The sequence below is a fragment of the Procambarus clarkii genome, chromosome 4 (assembly GCF_040958095.1).
Source record: "Procambarus clarkii isolate CNS0578487 chromosome 4, FALCON_Pclarkii_2.0, whole genome shotgun sequence".
NCBI lineage: Eukaryota > Metazoa > Arthropoda > Malacostraca > Decapoda > Cambaridae > Procambarus > Procambarus clarkii.
Window position 1 is genome coordinate 25,369,431 of NC_091153.1, and position 21,021 is coordinate 25,390,451.

The 21,021-nt window shown below is 36.5% G+C and overlaps 1 protein-coding gene across 1 annotated transcript in view; it reads right to left on the minus strand.

Annotated features, from left to right (window-relative positions):
• Nucleotides 1-19,947, minus strand: part of LOC138370872 (uncharacterized) — a 48,953-nt gene extending 29,006 nt beyond the window's left edge. Inside the window, exons 1-4 of the mRNA XM_069335489.1 lie at nucleotides 19,754-19,947; nucleotides 19,529-19,642; nucleotides 19,347-19,403; nucleotides 18,817-19,138 (exon numbers count right to left, since the gene is read on the minus strand). Of these exons, the coding sequence (XP_069191590.1) occupies nucleotides 18,817-19,138; nucleotides 19,347-19,403; nucleotides 19,529-19,642; nucleotides 19,754-19,871 (611 nt within the window). The 5' untranslated portion in view covers nucleotides 19,872-19,947. The remainder of the gene's footprint in view (nucleotides 1-18,816; nucleotides 19,139-19,346; nucleotides 19,404-19,528; nucleotides 19,643-19,753) is intronic.
• Between the last annotated feature and the right edge of the window lie 1,074 nt (nucleotides 19,948-21,021).

Genomic DNA, 21,021 nt, shown 5'->3' on the forward strand with positions numbered 1-21,021 from the left:
CTATCTGTCAAAATAACTTGTAGAATTCTTGTTATCGCGTTTTGCAATATTTTACTGAAAAATCCTGCAGAAATTGTTTATCATATCACCTACAATAACATTCTTTTGTAATAACTCGCATTAATAACCTTTTGAAAAAATCTTTCTTAAGAAAATTATATCTGATTGCAAGCCGTTTTTGTTTGTTATTGAATACGTTAATAACATTATCTCAAATGAGATATTATGATTGACAACTCTAATATGACATCGTGTTTGAGATCCTTATATATATTTTATAATTTATTCCATGTGTTCGGAATTTTATTAAAAGGTTGTATAGAGAAAAAGGAATAGTTGTTAGGAATTTTATTAAAAGGTTGTATAGAGAAAAAGGAATAGTCACAAGAACTTTGGGCTGGAGCTGACGACCGTCCGGCTACCGGCGGCAGACCCCACTCTGAGGCCGTGACTCTTCCTAATTAGTCAAGACTCACCAAATATTATATAGACCTTCTCCTCACGTGACCCTGAGTGACCATTCATCTGAATTCATCTGGATGTAGTAGTTTGAGTGGGGAGGGAGGGAGACGTGTCTGCCTGCGCTCCGGAATAAAGCCGCATCACTCCATTTTTTGGGGTCATAGAAATAGAAGTCAGATCACAGACATCATCAAGTGCATAGTGACTCGTACGAAAATAAAGTGCAGTGATTAACATTAGAACTTTATGTAAAATAGAGATTAAACGCCACACAGGTCAACGTGGGAGAGTGCCACGAGGCCATGTTCACAAATGTTCATGTAAGGATAGGCGATATATTTGGACTATAGTAAACAGTGATTCAGTGAAGTTGCAGTGAAGTGTAACACGACACACATAAAAGTTGAAACGTAGGAATATTGTCATGTGAAAAAGTGGAGATGTATAAGAGAGTGCCAAAATCAGGCAACCCCCTTCAACGTGTATACAATAGCCACAAGGTGACCAGGGTTAGAGTCGTCCTCAGTGAGAATATACTGTGAATTTATACTGAAATGCGGGAATGTGAATCTAGAAATAAATATTAGAGTAAGTCAATAGAGGAAGCCAGAAAGTAAGTATAAAATTCCTATGGTAATGGATACAGCCAATAAGTCTTAATGGTTTAAGAACAATGACGTGGTAACTGGACACATCCACCCAGAGACCTGAGGGGAAGGTTACGGTCAACAACAACAGCTACTTGTTCTCCTGTACATGCGATAAGTACCTGCTTGACTTGGGAGTAACTCCTCTACGTAGGATAAGTACCTGCTGGACTCTTTATATACGATAATTTCCTGCACATAAGGGTTAATCATATAAATTTAAATATATACATATACTGTAATATTAGAAATAGTAAAATACTGAGGACAGTGAACTAAATAATTAAATACTAAGGACACCAAATAGGAAACTGGCACCTCTACACTGGTGGTGACGGTGACCCAGGGAACAGCCAGGGAGTTAAGCCACCCACTAAACTCCAGGTTGCCATCTCCAGTACATCCTGGTGCATGATGCTGGGTAGGGTTTGAGATATTGGGAAGAGACAAATCGGTCTTACAAATTAGATGTTGTAATACACACTTGCAAGATTAGATAAGTACAAGAGCTTGGCATTCGTGCATTCGTCACTCGCAACACCATTCCAAGCGTACAGCAAAACAAGGCAAAAAGGCAGTAAACAAACTAATTTGTGGTCACTGTAATAAAACCTTAAAGTCGAAGACAACGGGAATTGAATGTTATATATGTAAAGGAGTGAGTTACACCACGGGACTGAGAGCTGGCCATTTGCTCTGGTTATGTGAAAATTACCTGCCATCTTGGAATATCCTAAAAAAAACTAGACATCATGAAGCTTGACCAGAAAATATAGTTCATTAAAAGCTTACCGGCCATCCAAAAAGAGTGGGGAACGAACAACAATAATTCTAATAGACAGGGGGCTGAGACTATAGTCAGGGAGGAAACTGAACCGGAAACTCAGGCAGTTGTAAACTCTGATTCAGTATACCTGGATGCAGACGACAGTAGACTAGAAAGTGTAGCAGACAGCAATGACAGCTCGATAGGTTCAGACACTACAACGGTCCCTGTTAGAGTGAGTCAGACCAGAAGGACAGACTTATGCAAATTTTATGCAAAGGGCATATGCAGACATAGATGTGCTGGTAATAAGAAAAGATTAGAATGCAGTTACCACCATCCAAAAAAAATGTTCAAAAATGCTTAGGAAAAGACAGTATCGATAATATAGGTTTTTCCATCCTGACATGCGCCAAACCTCACTCGAGAACTGAAAATGCTATGACCTCAGCTGCCCATACTTTCACGTGAATGGCACGGAACGCTACATAAAGAGTGGCAAGCAAGATAATAAATTTGGAGGAAACTCAATAATTTTTTATACCAATCCGGAAGAGATTTCAAAGAGAAGAACATAGAGAATGTATGGAACTGTATGCCAGACCCACTTACATATCAGAATCACAGATACAACTACACACCAAAAAGAAACTACAACTTCGACACGCAACTGCCTTACAACAATCAGCACTGGTCAGAACAAACTCAATATGTCCACGCATAATGGACTTGCCAAAAAAGTCTCCCAGTCAAACTATCCCAAACAGAGTAGCCTCATTCATCTTTGCCAACATACAAGGACTAAATGCAAGAACAAAAAACAAAGTATAATTCATAAACTGTACTTTGTAAATGAATTCATAAATTAAATAGCCTCCTCACGGAGTCAAATGCAGTATTCGGAGCATTGTCCGAAACCCATGCAGGGGAATTCTTGGACAGTGAGATCTGGATACCAGGATAGAATCTATACAGGTGTGATAGGGTAATTAACTCACATGGAGGAGTGGGTCTGTATATTAGGGAAGACCTTGTATGCTCAGAGATCCTTAACGTTACAAATGAGGTGGTAGAGGTACTGGGAGTAAAAATAGAGAAAATGAACTTAGTTATTATTATAATACTAGCAGTACCCGGCCATAGCAACCTTCCCTGCCCCACAGTCTTCCCCACCATTCCCCCTTCACCCGTCTCCTCGGCCTCCAAACCATTCCCCACTCCACCGTCCCCTTGTCTTCCCACTATTCCACACTCCACCATACCCTCTTCCTTCCCATTATGCCCCACTCCCCTGTCCCTTTGTCCTCCCCACCATTCTCCTATTCCCCCCATCCCCTCGTCCCCACCATCCCAAAACCCCCGTCCCCTCATCCTTCCCCACCATTACCCCCTCCCTTGTCCCCTCGTCCTCACCACCATCACTCAATTCCATCCCCTCGTCATCCCCACTCCTTCATCCGATGCCTTCCTCAAATGATTTGATGTTCCCATCAGAAAATTGGGAACATCAAGTGATCTGATGTTCCCTTCACTGAAATATAAGATAAACATTTAAAAAATTAAATGAAAATATATATAAATTAAAAAGCTATGCTCACAAATGAACGGTATGGTAAACAACACTGCTCAATTCCAATGCAATTCACACAAAATAATTAAATCAAAATGAAAATAAATAAAAATCTATGAAAATTCAATTTATCAATGCAATCAGAAATGGAATTGTAACATATTTAGTATAGCATGAGTGTTGTTCTTACATGCAAAAGATAGTGCTGTTTTTCAAGAAAAGTTTTACCTGTCACAGGTGTGGCATTTATACTTAAACTTACGAAATGAAAGGTATGGTAAACGACACAGCTCAATTCCAACACAAAATAATTCCATAAATTAAAATAATTCAATATCACACAAAATAATTCAATAAAAAAATAAAATAAATCGAAATCTTTGAAAATAAACTTTATCAATGCATTTGGAAACATTAAAATGGAATTTGTGACATATTTAGTATAGCGTGTATGTTGCTATTATGTGCAATAGATGGCGCTGTTTTTCAAAAACGCACGTTTTTACCTGTCACAGGGGTGGCATCTATATAGTAGGTATATAAAAAAAACGCGCTAATTCAAATGCAACGTTGTATCAAAATTTCAAAGCAATCGGTGAAGAACTTTCGGATATTACAGCGTGTGTTGCTCTTACGTCTAACAGATGGCGCTGTTCTTCAAAAAAAGAATGTTTTTTTCCTGTCACAGGTGAGGCATGTATATAGTAGATATATAAAAAGACGCGCCTATTCGAATGCAACGTTGTGTGAAAATTTCAAAGAAATCGGTAAAGAGGTTTCGAAGATTTTCCTCACATGAAAAAAACAGTTTTTCAGAAAAAGCATGTTTTTTTTACTGTCACAGACGTGACATCTATATGGTATGTATATAAAAACCTGGCCGGATGCGAATGGAACGTTGTGTGAAAATTTTCAATGCAATCGGTGAAGAACTTTTGGAGATTAGCGGTTATGCACAAACGAGCATTTCCATTTTGATTTAAATAGATACAAATCGCCAGATGCATCGGCTGAGGAATTCGAAGAACAGATAAACAGAATAGAGAATAGCCTTGATAATTTGACGAACCCGATACCTGATATTATCTTATTAGGTGACTTCAACTTGCCAAGTCTAAGATGGTAAATAACAAACAATAATATTATACCAGGAAATCTATCGGGGCATAACCAACCACAGATTAGAGAACTGCTTAGATTCTGTGACAAATTTTCACTGAACCAGCCCAATCACAGCCAACGAGAAATGGAAATACTCTAAGTCTGGTCTTTATAAACAATGAAGACATAATCAGGGACATTACGATATCAGATACCACATACTCAGATCACAAGCTCATTGAAGTGCTAACTACCATCAATACTCAGAATAGACCTAAAACAATGATCAAGCGAGACGGATTATTCAATAAATTCAATTTAAATATTAAAAGAATAGACTTGGAGACAATAAACAGGGAACTTACAAACAGTTCTTGGTAAGCTGTTCTAAGTAATAAAAATTCTTCAGAATGAATAGAAAAACTGACTTCGGAAGCATATCAAGTCTGTCTAAAACATGTTCCTTTGAGGAAAGCCGGAAAGAGGTCCAACGTAGCAAGAGAACATAGATTACATTATAAAAGAAAGAAAAAATAACGGAAATGCTTAAGCAGACACAACTTTTCCTACAAAGAAGGAATAATTTAAACAGGAAGACTGAAAAAATCGAGCAGAAATTGAAAAACTCATATCAGATTAAAGACAGGCAGCTAGAACAGAAAGCAATACAGGAAATAAAGAAAAACTGAAAATATTTTTTCACATATGCAAAATCCAAAGCAAAAACTACTGTCTGTATTGGACCTTTTTTTTACGAGTGAAGGTTCATACACGGAGGATGACAAAGAAATTAGTGAAATCCTAAAAAGCAGTATGAGGACATGTTTAGCACTCCAATAAACAGCATGAAAGTGGAAGATCCCGACAATAACTTTATTCGAGATATCCAAACCCCCTGTAAATATAACTGATATCAACACGAGCGTGGCAGATTTTGAAAGAAAAAAATGAAAACATGCCCATGCACTCAGCCCCGGGTCCAGATTCGTGAAATTCAATATTTATAAAGAAATGCAAGGTGCCAGTAGCACAGGCACTCGGTATAGTGTGGAGGAAGAGCTTAAACACGGGTTAGATACGAGATGCGCTTAAAACAGCAGACATAGTCCCTCAATACAAAGGAGGGAGTAAAGCATTGACAAAGAATTACAGACCAGATACACTAACCTCCCATATAATAAACGTATTTGAGAGAGTGATTATGAGTCAGGTCACCAGTTTCATAATTAGGTCATAATCCAATGACCTTCACAACCCAGGCCAACATGGATTTCGAGCGGGAAGATCATGCCTCTCACAGCTACTTGACCACTACGACAAAGTCACTGAGGCATTAGAAGAAAAACAGAATGTAGATTTTGTATACACGAACTTCGCAAAGGCATTCGATAAATGTGACCATTGAGTACTCGCACACAAAATGCGGTAAATGGGAATAACCGGTAAAGTAGGACGCTGGATACTCGGCTTTCTGTCGAACAGAAAGCAAGGAGTAAGAGTCAACTAAATAATAAAATCGTGTCGATGCGCAGTTAAAAGCTCGGTACCTCATGGTACAGTCCATGCACCACTGCTTTTCCTGATTCTCATATCAGATATAGACAAAAATACAAGTCCCAGCTTCGTATCACATCCTTTGCAGATTACACAAATATCAGCATGGAAATTACCTCTGCTATAGACATTGAAAAACTTCAAGCAGATATTAATAACGTTTTCGACTGGGTAACAGAAAATAACATGATGTTTAACAGTGATAAATTTCATATACTCAGGTATGGTAAAAATGAGGACCTTAAACATAATACAGGGTTTAAAACACAATCAAATGTGCCCATAGTAGGAAAGCAGCATCTAAAGGATTTGAGAATAATGATGTCTGACGACCTAACGTTTAGGGAGAATAACCAAGGAAATATTGCGACAGCCAGAAAAATGATAGGATGGATTACGAGAACTTTCAAATCCAGGGATCCCATCACAATGGTTGTACTCTTCAAGTCACTTGTGCTGTCTCATCTTGAATACTGGTCATTTCTCACTTCCTCCTTCATAACAGGAGAGATTGCTGAAAAAGAGGGAATTCAGAGATTATATTTGGCACGCTTAGACGCGATAAAGCACCTACATTATTGGGATCGTCTCAAAGCACTCCTAATGTACTCACTAGAAAGGAGACGGGAGAGATATCAAATAATATACACGTGGTAAATACTGGAGGACCAGGTCCCAAATCTACACAGTAAAATAACGTACTGGAATGAACGATGTGGACGAAAATGCAGAATAGAACCAGTGAAGAGCTGAGGTGCCATAGGCAAAATCAAAGAACACTGTATAAACATCCGAGGTCCACGGTTGTTCAACATCCTCCCACCAAACATAAGAATTATTGCCGGAACAACTGTGGATCATCTACAAGAGAAAACCGGATCATTTTCTCCAAGGACAGGTTATCGCTTCCTTCAGATGAATGTTCTTGGTGTCACTGGATATTAAATCGTAAACATGGCCTCTCGGGGTCCCTTGAGGTGAAGGTCTATATAATACTTGGTGACTCTTGAATAATTAGGAAGAGTCACGGCCTCAGAGTGGGATCTGCCTCCGGTGGCCTGACGGTCGTCACCTCGAGCCCAAGAAAGATCTCTTCCTTTTTATATTTTCAAAATATTAATCAAATTTACTAACAAAAGAAGTCAATTATCAAATAGACTGATGGATCGCGAACACGATGCCAGATTAGAATTTTGGCTCATAATATCTCAAATGGAGAAACATTATAAATAACAAACATTATCAATAACCTCCATTAATAACAAGCACAAATTGGGGTTGCAATAACTAATAATTTTCTTGAGAAAGATAATTACGGATAATTATAGAAGGCTGTGATTGCTGGTGTTATGATAAGATATTTTTGCAGGTCTTATAGAAAAATTTTGCACAATGCGATAACAGCAAGAATTCTGCAAGATATGTTGTCAAATAATTAATCAATAACAAGAAGTAATAACCAGCCTTATTTAACAGGAACAAAATTTCGGAACTGGTTATGTTGGCAGTTATTACAACAGACTATTACGACATGCATTATGACAACGTTAACAGCAGAAGTAGGGGGTAAGAGCCACAGAGGATTTTTTTCTGGGGGAAAAAATCCCCTGTGGATCTTGGGGGTTTTCAGGTAAATTTAGAAAATCCCCTGTGGATCTTGGGGGGTTTTCAGGTAAATTTAGAAAATCCCCTGTGGATCTTAGGGGGTTTCAGGTGAATTTGGGCGGTCACAGATTTGGGATTAAGGATTTCTTATGAGTGAGTAATTTCTGAGATTTTAGAAGTTTGTTAAAGTTCTTATGATGTAAAATAATGTCATACGAGTTTGATAAAGTTCTTATGAGTGAGTAATTTCTGAGATTTTAGAAGTTTGTTAAAGTTCTTATCATGAAATAATGGCATACGACTTTTGTTAAAAGTTCTTATTTGTTTCTTACATAGAAACTAGTATATTGCCATATATCTGAATCATTTCACTGCCCCCTCCCCCCACCCCTTCATCTCCTGCTCGTACATCACACCCCTCCCTCCCCCCTTACCTCGCAATCTGTCGCCTCACCTGTGTTTACTTTAGACCGTCAGCCAGACGCGGCCTTCAGGTTACCTCTTATCTTATCTTATCTTCTCCATAATATCTGGACCGCCCCTCTCTCTCTCTCTCTCTCTCCTCTTCATATTATTCTCTCTTTCTATTTTTCTGACATCGTAATGTTTTATTCCTTTTTTCATTAACCAGTCAGTTTTACACAAATCAACCGAAGCATCTCAATGTAACCTTTATTACTGAAACTGCCTCCGAGACTATCTAAGCTGGCACCAGCTACCTGCTCCAGGCTATCTGCCCGAGGCAATCATCACCTGATTACCTGCCCTGTCATCTACCAGTCATTGTCAGCGTTCGCCACCGTAATAATTTATATATATATACATTAGGCGTTAATAAAACATATTTATTTATTTATAATTCATTTAGTCATCTAATTCTTAGTTTACACAATTTATAATAAACGACTCATTTAGCCCGAAGTTCTAAGAAGCTCGCTCCTCAATCCGCTTGTATAATATCCGTCCTATTCACTCTTCATCTCTGTAAATAAAGAATAACAGTTTCAGATAGCGTCTACACATGTACAATATTTATCAGACACTTAAAACCTCGAAACAAATGTACTCACCATTTTCCGTTAGATAATTTTGTTATAGCCTCATTCAGCCAGTCGTCTCCAAGCACATTTTCCAACAAATATCGCTCTTATCATAACACAGCGTTTCATAGCAGCTCGGCATATTTTTAAATAAAGCATAAGATAGCCTCATTACGTTCCTATCATTCTCCTATATTACGTTCCTATATTCTCCGTAAGTAAAACTAGTTTCAAATAGCTTTATTGCAGTTTTTAGATCCTTGTTTGAAAGATGGTAACAGAAAAACATCGCATATAGCCCACATACGTAAGTATTTAAACTCTGAAGTCTCTCTGTAAACGTGTATACATCACAGTCTTTATAATAATTTAAAAACTCCGAAATGTATGGCGAATACACATTTATTCCATATGGATCTAGTATAACTATTTTCCGTTTAGATTTATATACAGCAATCCAGTGACCCATTACTTCCTTAGAGTCTCTTCCTAAGGTATTTATTATAAACATAATCGGTTTATCCCGTATTTGCTTCATTATTCTATATATATCCGTCGCTATATAGCATCCAATATATTTAGCTTTACTACCTTTCATATCGTTCAATGCCGTATTAATTTGTTTGCAGTTCATGCTCTTGTATCACACACAACTCGCCTATCGGAATAAATTCTCAATACTCCCGTTGTAATTCCGAATAAAATAATAACTTTTTTTGATTTCACTGGAACAGCAAATTCTAATGTAATTCTCAGGTTTCCCGAAGCCTCTATAGGAAGGGTATCTCTCAATTCCTCAGGCGTTAGTCTAAATGCCAGTAACGTTCTTCCTTTTATAAATGAATTATATGTCAAGGTATTGCAAGCATTAAAGCCTACTGTATTTTGAGTCTCGTAGTATAGTTTCGAACATTTATTCGGGAACTTGCAAGTTATATTAAATAAGTTTGTCCCATCACGTGTAATATATACATTAGATAAATCGCAGTGATCGAAATAAATTGGATTAAGTGTATACGCTCCTGATATTGCTTCCATATCCATCATCATAATAAGTAATTTATCTGGGATAATGCTCCCCCATGGCTGGTCAATACTTAATCTCTGCTGCCCATTACCAAGAATGAACGTCTTGTGGAGTGTCTTATCAAACGTATATGTAACTGGCGTATTTTGTTCAGCCAGAGCTCTATTAATAGCCTCCAATCCAGATGCAAATGGAGTTATCCGATCAATCCACATTCTAGCTAGTTTTATGTTAAACTTATATCCAGATTCAATACTTTTATAACCCACGGATCACTGTTAAGTTCTAATCTCAAACGAATATCAATTCCATCCAAAAGATATTCGCTCAAAGTTGTAATGTCCAATAGCAGTTTAAAGCAACAATTTACTCCCTCAGTTTTTAACTTTACAAATCTAGATTTAAGGTCTTCTGAGGCATTCTTAAAATAATCTACATCATATTTTTCAGGAAAAACATCATTATAGAAATACGTCAGTTCTTTAAATCTTTCAGCTTTACATTCAGAAAGCGTTGTCATTAGCTTTACATATGATAAATATGAAAATAGTGAATTAGTTTCCACCACTTGCTCATTTAAATAAACAGTTACAGCTTTAAACATTGTCTGGGACAAACCATTGACTATTGATGCATTTTTAATATCCGCTAAAGCCGTAATTCCGTCAGGTCCCGTTAATTCAACCATCAGTTCTAGCGTCAAGCTCGAAAGATCAATAAATTGTCCCTTAACTCCCGGGATACGGAATTCAATATAAGAGTCTTTAAATTTATTGTTAATACTTGAATTCACAGGTAAAATATCCTGTGTCTGTCTTGAAAATATCGTACTTTCAACCATTCTATGCGGATTAACTTTAGGAAAGCCATCGCTTATAGCAGCTGTATAATTTTCTAAAGGAACTTGCAATGCTGCACTAGGAGCATTTACACTCATCATGTCTGCGTCTAGCATACAACTAGTACTGTTTTATGAAAACACGTCTTTATATCTATCCATTTTCTTTATATAGGCAGGTCTTTTCGTTTTTCTTTTCGTTATTCGGCCACCTGCTAACAATTTAGGACCTATACTTTTCAATGTTTCCATACCGCGTTTTCTAATTGAATCTTTCAAAGTACCTTGACCAGCATTTATATCCTGCAAAACATTCTGTCCCATTGTCAATGCTGCTGGCATGATAGTTTTTAATAGGAAAGGAGTTGCTCTACGAGCTAGACCAGTTAAGAAACTTAATATTCCACCTCCTCTTAAATGTCTTCTATCAAAAACAGTAATATCGCCCAGTGCTCCACCTCTCTTCCCTCGAGGAGCGATAAATCGCCCTACCTCGTCAACAGACAGCGGTACAAACCCGACCCTCATGTTTAAACAGGCCAGGAGAGAATGATAAACTCCCTCTACTCACGCCATTATATATCAACGGGTCTAATATGTAATACTGCAATCGTACATCCATCCTTTTCAAAATATACAGGCTCCCCATCTTGATCTGTTAATCTAATACTGATGCCATCAATATTAGTCGTATTTAAAGGTTTATATAATTTCCTGTGTGTTACATTACTTTGAAACGAAACAACATCCAAGATATTTACAATCTGATTACCAAACATGGTGGGCTGCACCTTATCACAATATACACACAAGAAATCTATACGGCCTCCCGGCCTAGGATGATAATAGCATGTATCTTGTACAGATAACCTGTTATTAGGTAGTTTATTCATAATAACAATATCATAAGCTTTACCTACTTCAGCTCCAATAACTTTACATATATTTCGACCGAAAGATAAAGAAATTCGAACAACTAATTTTCCATCCTTTGTAATAAATAATTTTAACAACTTCTCACTAAATGCTGCATTAAACTTAATTCGATTAATACTCGAATCATATTTCATATAAACGTCCCCGTGATCTGGGAAATTATAATTAAGTACGGGTCCTATAAAACTCAGTGAACCTTTTGAAAATATGGTAGAAATTTCTCTATTTAAAATAGTCGTTAGCTCTATGCAATTATCACTGGCTAAAATATCCGACTTTAAAGTGAAAGATGTATTCACCGTACTCAAATCAGATAATTTTTTATTAGACACTAGAAGTTGAACTGAAATAAAACTTTCCGGGTCATTCCTCCTAACAGCGAAATAAGATGGAGGCAGGAATATATTCTTAAGGCACACTTCATAAACTTTATTCGGGTCTAAAGGCAGCTGATTATGTAATCTATTTTCAAAAGCATTGGGAGCATTGTTTTTAAATACATCAGTATCAGAGTTACTCGCTGTACATATAACGTAACTATCCATCCTGTAGACTAATAGTAAATGAAAAAAAATAAACAGAAACTCACCTTAATATGGTATCCAGGTAGACTCTCCTTCATCTCCAGCCTTGATCTTCCTCTTCAAACTCGGAGAAAACACTTGATTTTTCGCATCTACATTTCTAAATAAATTCTTAGGTGTAGAGGTCAAAGAAAAAAACAACTTTGCTATGGGCAGTTTATCTTCTGGGAATAACAATTTCGGAGTGCACATCCTGCCTATAACGTCATCAACAATATTGATCCCAGTAACTGGCGATGTAATGTTCCCTTCCTCATCCCACTTCACAAGTCCAGTTGTATTAAAATAATTTAACAAGGAGACAGCAAAATCATAATCCTTAAGCTTTAATCTTAAGTCTATCAAGTGTTGTATAACAGGATTTGTTCTCACTGTCATCGTAGGCTTCTCAACACTTACTGCCGTAGGCTTCTGTTGATCAATAGCTTTTCGTGGTACAAGATAGAATTCTTTCATTATTCCTTATTAAATAGCCTTGAAATAAAATTTATAGCTATGGGAAGTAAAATGCCCAATAAATTACCTCCTCTTTTACTTGTTAATATGTCTTTCTTGAGTGAAATAGCCTTATTCTTACAGGCTAATGTATGGAGTAGAGCTCTATATTTAGAAAGTCTCTTTAAAATAGGCTTCCCAACTTCAATTTTATTTTTTAAGAAATTATTAAATATTTCCGATAAGCAAAGTATATGTTCCTTTTTAAGAGTCTTAATTAACTTTTTCCTAGAATTATAACCTAATCTAGCTAATAGTTCAATAAATCCACGATACTTGCTAACTAAGGGCTGCTTCTTCATAGTTTCTTCACGTCATCTGAATTCACCCACTGATCAAATGAACTGTCGTAACCGACGTATCTAACTTTATATAAAGTAGTATTACCAACTTTACGTTTACTTATAATTCTCTCAATTTCAAATGTATCTGACAAGTAGGTGGGAGTCAACTCCTCTCTATAAAATCCGCCTTCTATAAGTATATTATTTAAGTCCTTTAGATAATATAAAGGCGCGGGTTGTTTAGTATCAATTTGAGCAATTGTAAATATTTCCTTAGTGTTCTGTTGATGAAAACCTCTTTTGAACTTTGAAATACGATTAGATAAGGCAAGCCGTATTGTATCTCCTACAGACAGATGATTACTGATGCGTGGCTTAGTCTGCTGCTCTCCTTTATACATGAGCTTAAATTGCCTAGTCACATCTTGAGGCGAAGATAAAGCGTGTACATCAATAGGTATTTTCCCCTTTAATCCTCTATGTGGTGTTCTATTATACGTTTTAACCATATCAGGTAAAACATTTATATAGGTTAAGGTGTTATAAGCCGCTAAATATTTATATATCTTAGTTTTCAATGTTCTTATAAATCTCTCTGCAATGCTGGCTTTATTTTCCTGAGAAAATACACTGTACAGATCAATGTTTTTACTGTCTAACAATCGTTTCATATATTTATTATAGAATTCACCGCCCTTATCAGTGTTAAGCTTCCTTACACCTTTTGATGAAGGTAAATCCAGAGTAGCTTTCATGGCTTCACTTACACTCTGACCTGATTTAGTGGATAGTGGAACTACATGTGCAAACCTTGAAAATATATCAACACAAACTAATAAATATTTAATATCATTGTTGTGCTTAGCTAACAATGTCATATCAGCCAAGTCACTGGTAAAGAAAGCTACAGGGCTAGGTGCTAAGATACGTCTTCGTTTAAATTTACGTTTTTTTAATAGATGTAAGGTATATGCATTAGACGTTTTTAAATAGTCTTTCACATCTTTTATAGTTAATTCAGGGATTGTTTTCTTTGCTGTCTTATACAATTTTAAAACGCCACCAAACCCACCTATGGACTTGGGGTCATTGTATATCTTATTAAGAGTTTGTGTAATGTTCACCATTGATACACTATTTCATATGGGGGTTCATTTACAATATTTCCCCTAAATATTATGGATTCAGGTGTTTTAGCGCCCAAGTCAACAAGTAAATACCCATACTGTCGAGAAATCACTTTCTTATATATATCTAAAAATTTCTTGGCATCTTGTTTTTCGAATATTTGTCTGCCTAATGTTTCTATCTGGGACAAGTCTCTTGATTTAAGCAGAATAAAATGAGAAGCATTTAAACTTATAGATCTAGAAAATTTCCCACTGAAAAATATATTTTGGGTTATAAAAATAACAGAGATGTTCTCATGCCGTCCCTTAGTAAATATATCACTTACTATTTTAGAGTTTGTAGATTCAACATACAAGTCATCATAAACAACTAATATATGAGATGTGTCCTCTGGATCACGATCGTCTAAAGGGTTTACAATTTCAGAGTAAAAAGATATCTTATGTTTAATAAGTGGATTAGTTCTCAACTCTTTATACCCGCTTCCACAGATAATTATTTTTGCAAAGTTCTGCTGATATTTCTCTATCATTTTAGCACATAAATAGCTCTTCCCACCATTTGAAAATCCAGCAATAATAATTCTTGACGGTTCACTAAATATATTCAACTGGGATTCAGTAATAGCTTTTTTCTGCCCTTCCATGTTGCTAGGATTCAATAGACTAACTACAAATATATAATGAAAGGAGTATTTAAACGAAATCTACATTCGAGTTTTTATTTTAAACATAGCCAATAAAATCATAGTCATAACATATCCAATACAGTAATAAAAAATCATAGAATATACAATATCAAAATAACAGGCATTAAATCATAGTCATTTTCATATCAAATACAGTAACAAATCATGCCAATACAGTAACAAAATAAATTATAGTCATAACATAGCAATTTGAACATAGCAATTTGATCATATCCAATACAGTAATAAAATCATAGAATATACAATATCAAAATATCATAGACATTTGAATATAGTCATTTCATATCAAATACAGTAAGAAAATCATAGCCAATACAGTAACAAAATAAATCATAGTCATAACATAGCCATTTGATCATATCCAATACAGTAAGAAAATCATAGCCAATACAATATTATAGACATTTGAATATATTACAGTAACAAATCATAGCCAGTACCGTACCAAAATAAATCATAGTCAATAGAATATAGTTATAGATAATACACAGACAATACAGTAACAGACTTAGTTGTTGTTAGGGAATAATTGCTGAGCGACTCTATCCCGCTTTTCCCAAAGATTAAAAATGGGGAACAATTGACGTCTTGGTTGGGGATTATCTACAATTACTGGATCCTCTACCTCTACCTGAACCTCTTCCTGCACCTGTACCTCTTCCTCTACCTGTACCTCTTCCTGTACCTCACGCTCTGGAATGTCTGGGTGACCGTACGCTAATGACTCTGTGGGACTAATGAGGTACCTCTTGTCATCAAAAGCTGACAGACCACGCTTAGTTGTTTTACACGTGCATATCTGTCCATTAACATTACGAATGGATCGGCATACAAAATTAAAAGTTGTATTTGTCTCTAGTGTGTTCTGAAAAGATGCATGTGTTATTTTCTTTTGTTGGTGATAAGGAATCCCTTTACATTTACATAAATGTTCTTTATGAAGGGTTAGGAGAGAGTAAGTTTTAGGCTTGAGTGCAATTAATTCAGTTATAATTTTCTGCTTTACTTCTGACTTGAGGAGTCCTAGTTCACCTTTGCGAGTAGCAGAATACATGGGATGATCTTTGTCAAAATTACTGAAATCCATATAATCTACTAGAGGAGCTTTTGTCATTTCTTGGAAAGCATCTTTACAGGTCAGAGTAAATATGAATGAGTCTGTATCCGTATAAATTTGTCTAGCTCTCTCCCCATAATGGGCTTTAACTACATTATACCAGAACTCGTATAAACGCCTCTTGGCTATCTGCAAGATTTGATATCCCATGTAAGAAGGAGTGGTAACTTTAAGGATGTCTTTCATTACTGTACAGAGAACCCTATCTGGACCCAAAGAGACAGCTCGTTTATACAAAGGGTTTCTTGCATGAGTTAAGAATGAATGTTTTGTCGTTACTAGATGGTGAGTATTAGCATATCTAGATATATTTGTCATTGATTTCCCGTACAGACTATTACTTATGAGTTTAAAGGCTTTTTCTTTAACTTTACAGGTGGTATTGGCTCGTTCTCGAATGTTGGTTGAAATAAAATCTTTTAAATAGGGAGCCTGTTTAAATTCATAGATTGTTTTTACTCGTTCAACTTCTAGTCCAAGTTTTAATAGCAATTGCAGGAAATCAAGGCTTACTAAGTAGTTGTTTTGGGGCAAGTGGGATGCAATTAACTTAGTATTTTTAGGTGGGAGTTTACGTTTTTCATCATTAAGGGTTTTCTTACTGTACTCTGACAAAAACTCCTCAGTTATATTAGTATGAGACAGTACAAGGGGCAGATCATCAGTATACCTGGCTACCTCGGGAGATACATGTTTTGTATCGCATAAAATCCAATAGCCTTTGTCTTTATCACAGGGGATATGTTGTAACCCTTGCCCTAATAAGGTATCCCGCTCAAGGTCAGTTAATTGTCTAATCCTTCCCTGGGGAAGTACCTCAGCCATGCACGCTGCATATAGGCTGTTGAAGTCGAGGTACAAAATGTGAGTATCGTCATCAGAGCTAGGGTTAGATGTAGTGTGTTCGTTAACAGCCTTTGTAAATTGTCTTATGGAAGATGTGAACCCCCCTCTAAGATTCCTTCTCAACAAATCATATACATTCTGATCATACACATAGTCAAGTACAACTTTTGATTTAAATAAGAACGCGTCCCAAGCGTAACTAGGAAGTGATACATAGAAAACAATATCTAGTTCATAAATTTCTTTCAGTGATGTTCGCCAAAGTGTAAATATATCAACTTACATTCCCACGTCAACTTTTAAATATAACATGAGGTAATCCTTGATGTTTGTACAGTTCCCTATATTAAATTCTTTAAGAGCATTGTTATAATCTTCTTCAGACAGTGGAGCGTCATGTAAAACATTGTAAAACTTATCTCGAGATGGGAGCTGAGGTTCGTCTAACACGTCCATGGAAGAAATATAATCATAACATAGGCTTTGTTTACCTTTAATTAACAGAGCTTTAGCTTCATCGGATACGCCATTTAGTATGTGTTCAGTGTACTTGGTGGGTTTCTTACTGGCAACGTGCTCTTTTGCTAAGGTTCCTAATGACCCATTAAGGAGAGCTAGGCTATCTAGGAATTTAAGGTCACCTATGATGACTTGCATAAATTTCAATCCTTCCTTGGTTAGAATTTCTACATCGCGGTGAGGATTTTTGGGCAGTTCTTTAAGTATAATTCCAAGATCATAGGCAGCATTATGGGAAAATGTGGTCAAGTATCTACGAGCATTTTTACATTGTAAATTGCAACGAGCACAATAAGCACCTAAGTAATTATTTTCCTGAATAGCATGATTATGATGTCTATGTTTATCTTTCTTATTCTTGAAAGTTTGATGACACAATTGACACGTATTTTGTCTTTGAAACATTCTTTCCTGTTCTCTAGACAAGTTCTTAGGGAAGTTGGGGAGCTGAGCATGAATAGCTTTCCATGAGGCTTCTAGCTTTGTAATAAAATGATTAACCGCGTCTGGACCTACGTATGAATACGTTTCTACGACATTGAATTCCCTGTCTAAAATCATGTAAGCATAAGCAATTGCTTTATGCTTACATTCCACCATGCCTCTAGGATTTTGACGGTCAAAAAGACATTCAAAATCGTAATAGGCGGTGTGAGTTGGGCTATAGGTCCTACCGTAATTTTTAAAACTGATTTTATCATTATTATTATAGAACGAAAATACTTGGGATACAGTGCATGACTCTTCGTGAGCCTGAATTTCATCTAAGGGAGCATGCAAAAGACAAATTTTGCAGAATTTGTGAGTGTTAGGAATATTATACTGATTATGGTTAATATTCTTTACAAATTTATCAAAGTCCTTGATCAGACAGAGATGCTTGCCTTCTAATAACAACAAAGGGACTTTATCGGCATACTTTTCCTGGCTTTTCCTAGCTAAACTAAGATAGTATCTGTTACTTTCATGAGTTACTGTATAAATATAAATAGAAATTTTGTTAGGCTTCTCTATTTTCTTAAGGTTATCGAATGATACGGGGAATCTGATTTCATCTGCCCATACTACGAATCTTCTACACCATCGAAGGTTTTTGTAATGATGTCTAACGTTATTCATAGTCCTGCCCAATGCTAAGTTTTTATACGCTGCAATGCACTGTAACAAACACTCATCTCCTTCACTTTCAGGATTAAATACTGATTCTTTACCCTTTAATTTTGCAGGATATGGTACGTAAGATCCAAGGTGCATAGGGTGGCGAATATATGAAAAATTAATGGCAAAGCCTGACATGGAATGAATTCCTACACTTGAGGATTGGACATTTTTTAGGCATTCGTCAATTTTAGCAGACATTTCGTCAACCCATGAATTTACAAGAACTTCCACCTCTTCCTGTGTAACAGTCTGAGTTTCTCCTCTAATTGAAAATACTTCGTCTAATATTTCATATTGATCGTCGGCATGATTAAGTTTTTGCAAAATTAGGCTTACGTCAGGGTAAATGTGAAATGAGGGAGGGAATTCTTCCTGTATTTGTCTGAACTGATTGTCTATATATTCTATAAAAAATTCCCTATACCTATTTATATATAAGCTGGGGTCAGCGTCTAAATGACCGGGAATGGAGAACGAATGTCTCGAGAATGATCCTTCGCAATGGTTAATGACTTCTAACACTCGCGGAACAACGTTATCTAAGTTAAGTACCTCTGGGGAATCTGGAGCGTTGACTTCTTCATCTGATATGTCGTGAACAGGGGGTTGATTGTCTTCTTCTTCTTCATCTGAGGATGCCTGCTGGTTGCCGTCTGGTGCATCTTCTTCTAGCTCCTGGGACAGCTGGGGTTGACTGCGTACAGGCGTGCTCCACTCAGAGGGTTGGGTTGAATCCAGGGGCGATTCTGTAATATAATATTAGCAATGAATAAACGTTAAGAGGAAAGCAAATTTGAAAACATTAAGAGGATTTGAAAACCTTAATAGGAAAACAATGTTTGTAAATTTAAGAGGAAAATATCGTCTAAATAAAAGGATTTATTATTAAGAGGAAAAACAAAAGTCTAAATAAGATGAAAAACAGAATTACAGATAAATAATAATATTACTTACGAGCTGGGATGTTGATTCCACCAAGTATGAGATTCTCTTGATCACGAATAGGAACTCCTATTCGTGATTCGTAATGGAAACATTTTTCTGTATGAGTACATATTACTTATTTATACACTTGTTTAAAAAAATATATATAATTATTAACTTTTTAAATTACGAAAATTATTGTGAAAACGTACGGTTATTTATGATGCGACGGCGTTTGGGTGGAGGTTCAATGACGTTTCTGGCATCGGTGGGAGGTTCCTGGTTAACGGACCAACGACAGTACGGGCAGGAAGTAGAACCATGAACTGAAATAAGAATAATATATATAAATTGACTGTCTGTATGTATGTATGTGTGTTTCAGATATATATTTTCTTTGAAAGTTTATTGAATGTGCGAGAAAAAGCGGTACTTACGATTTGCACAATAGAGTTGTCCACAGCTGGTACAGGTTACGTCAAAATGTCCAGGCGGTGTAGGCCCGTTGCATCCTATACAGTACAGTCTGCATTCTTGAAGAGCGTTGATAGACATTTCACCTAGGCATGTTAAACACCGTGTTTGACACACATGCCTGATTTCGTTGTTGAGAGGAGACAGGCACAGGGGACACACTGACATGATGACGATATGACTGGGCTGGGGAAACCTTGTGAACAGGATGAAGATTGAATGATGACTGAAAGTGTAGGCCTCTAAGACTTTGGCCTTAGGCGATCTGAGGGGGCCCCTGAATGAGCGTAATAACGATAGTGAGCCCCTGAGTGAGCGTTTGGCTGTTTTATTCATAGCGAGAATGATTGGCGAATACTGGGAATAAACTCTTTTATTATACATTGAGTAAACTAAGAATTAGATGACTAAATAAATTATAAATAAATAAATATGTTTTATTAACGCCTAATGTATATATATATAAATTATTACGGTGGCAAACGCTGACAATGACTGGGCAGGTAATCAGGTGATGATTGCCTCGGGCAGATAGCCTGGAGCAGGTAGCTGGTGCCAGCTTAGATAGTCTCGGAGGCAGTTTCAGTAATAAAGGTTACATTGAGATGCTTCGGTTGATTTGTGTAAAACTGACTGGTTAATGAAAAAAGGAATAAAACATTACGATGTCAGAAAAATAGGAAGAGAGAATAATATGAAGAGGAGAGAGAGAGAGAGAGAGAGGGGCGGTCCAGATATTATGGAGAAGATAAGATAAGATAAGAGGTAACCTGAAGGCCGCGTCTGGCTGACGGTCTAAAGTGAACACAGGTGAGGCGACAGATTGCGAGGTAAGGGGGGAGGGAGGGGTGTGATGTACGAGCAGGAGATGAAGGGGTGGGGGGAGGGGGCAGTGAAATGATTCAGATATATGGCAATATACTAGTTTCTAAGTAAGAAACAAATAAGAACTTTTAACAAAAGTCGTATGACATTATTTCATGATAAGAACTTTAACAAACTTCTAAAATCTCAGAAATTACTCACTCATAAGAACTTTATCAAACTCGTATGACATTATTTTACATCATAAGAACTTTAACACACTTCTAAAATCTCAGAAATTACTCACTCATAAGAAATCCTTAATCCCAAATCTGTGACCGCCCAAATTCACCTGAAACCCCCTAAGATCCACAGGGGATTTTCTAAATTTACCTGAAAACCCCCAAGATCCACAGGGGATTTTTTC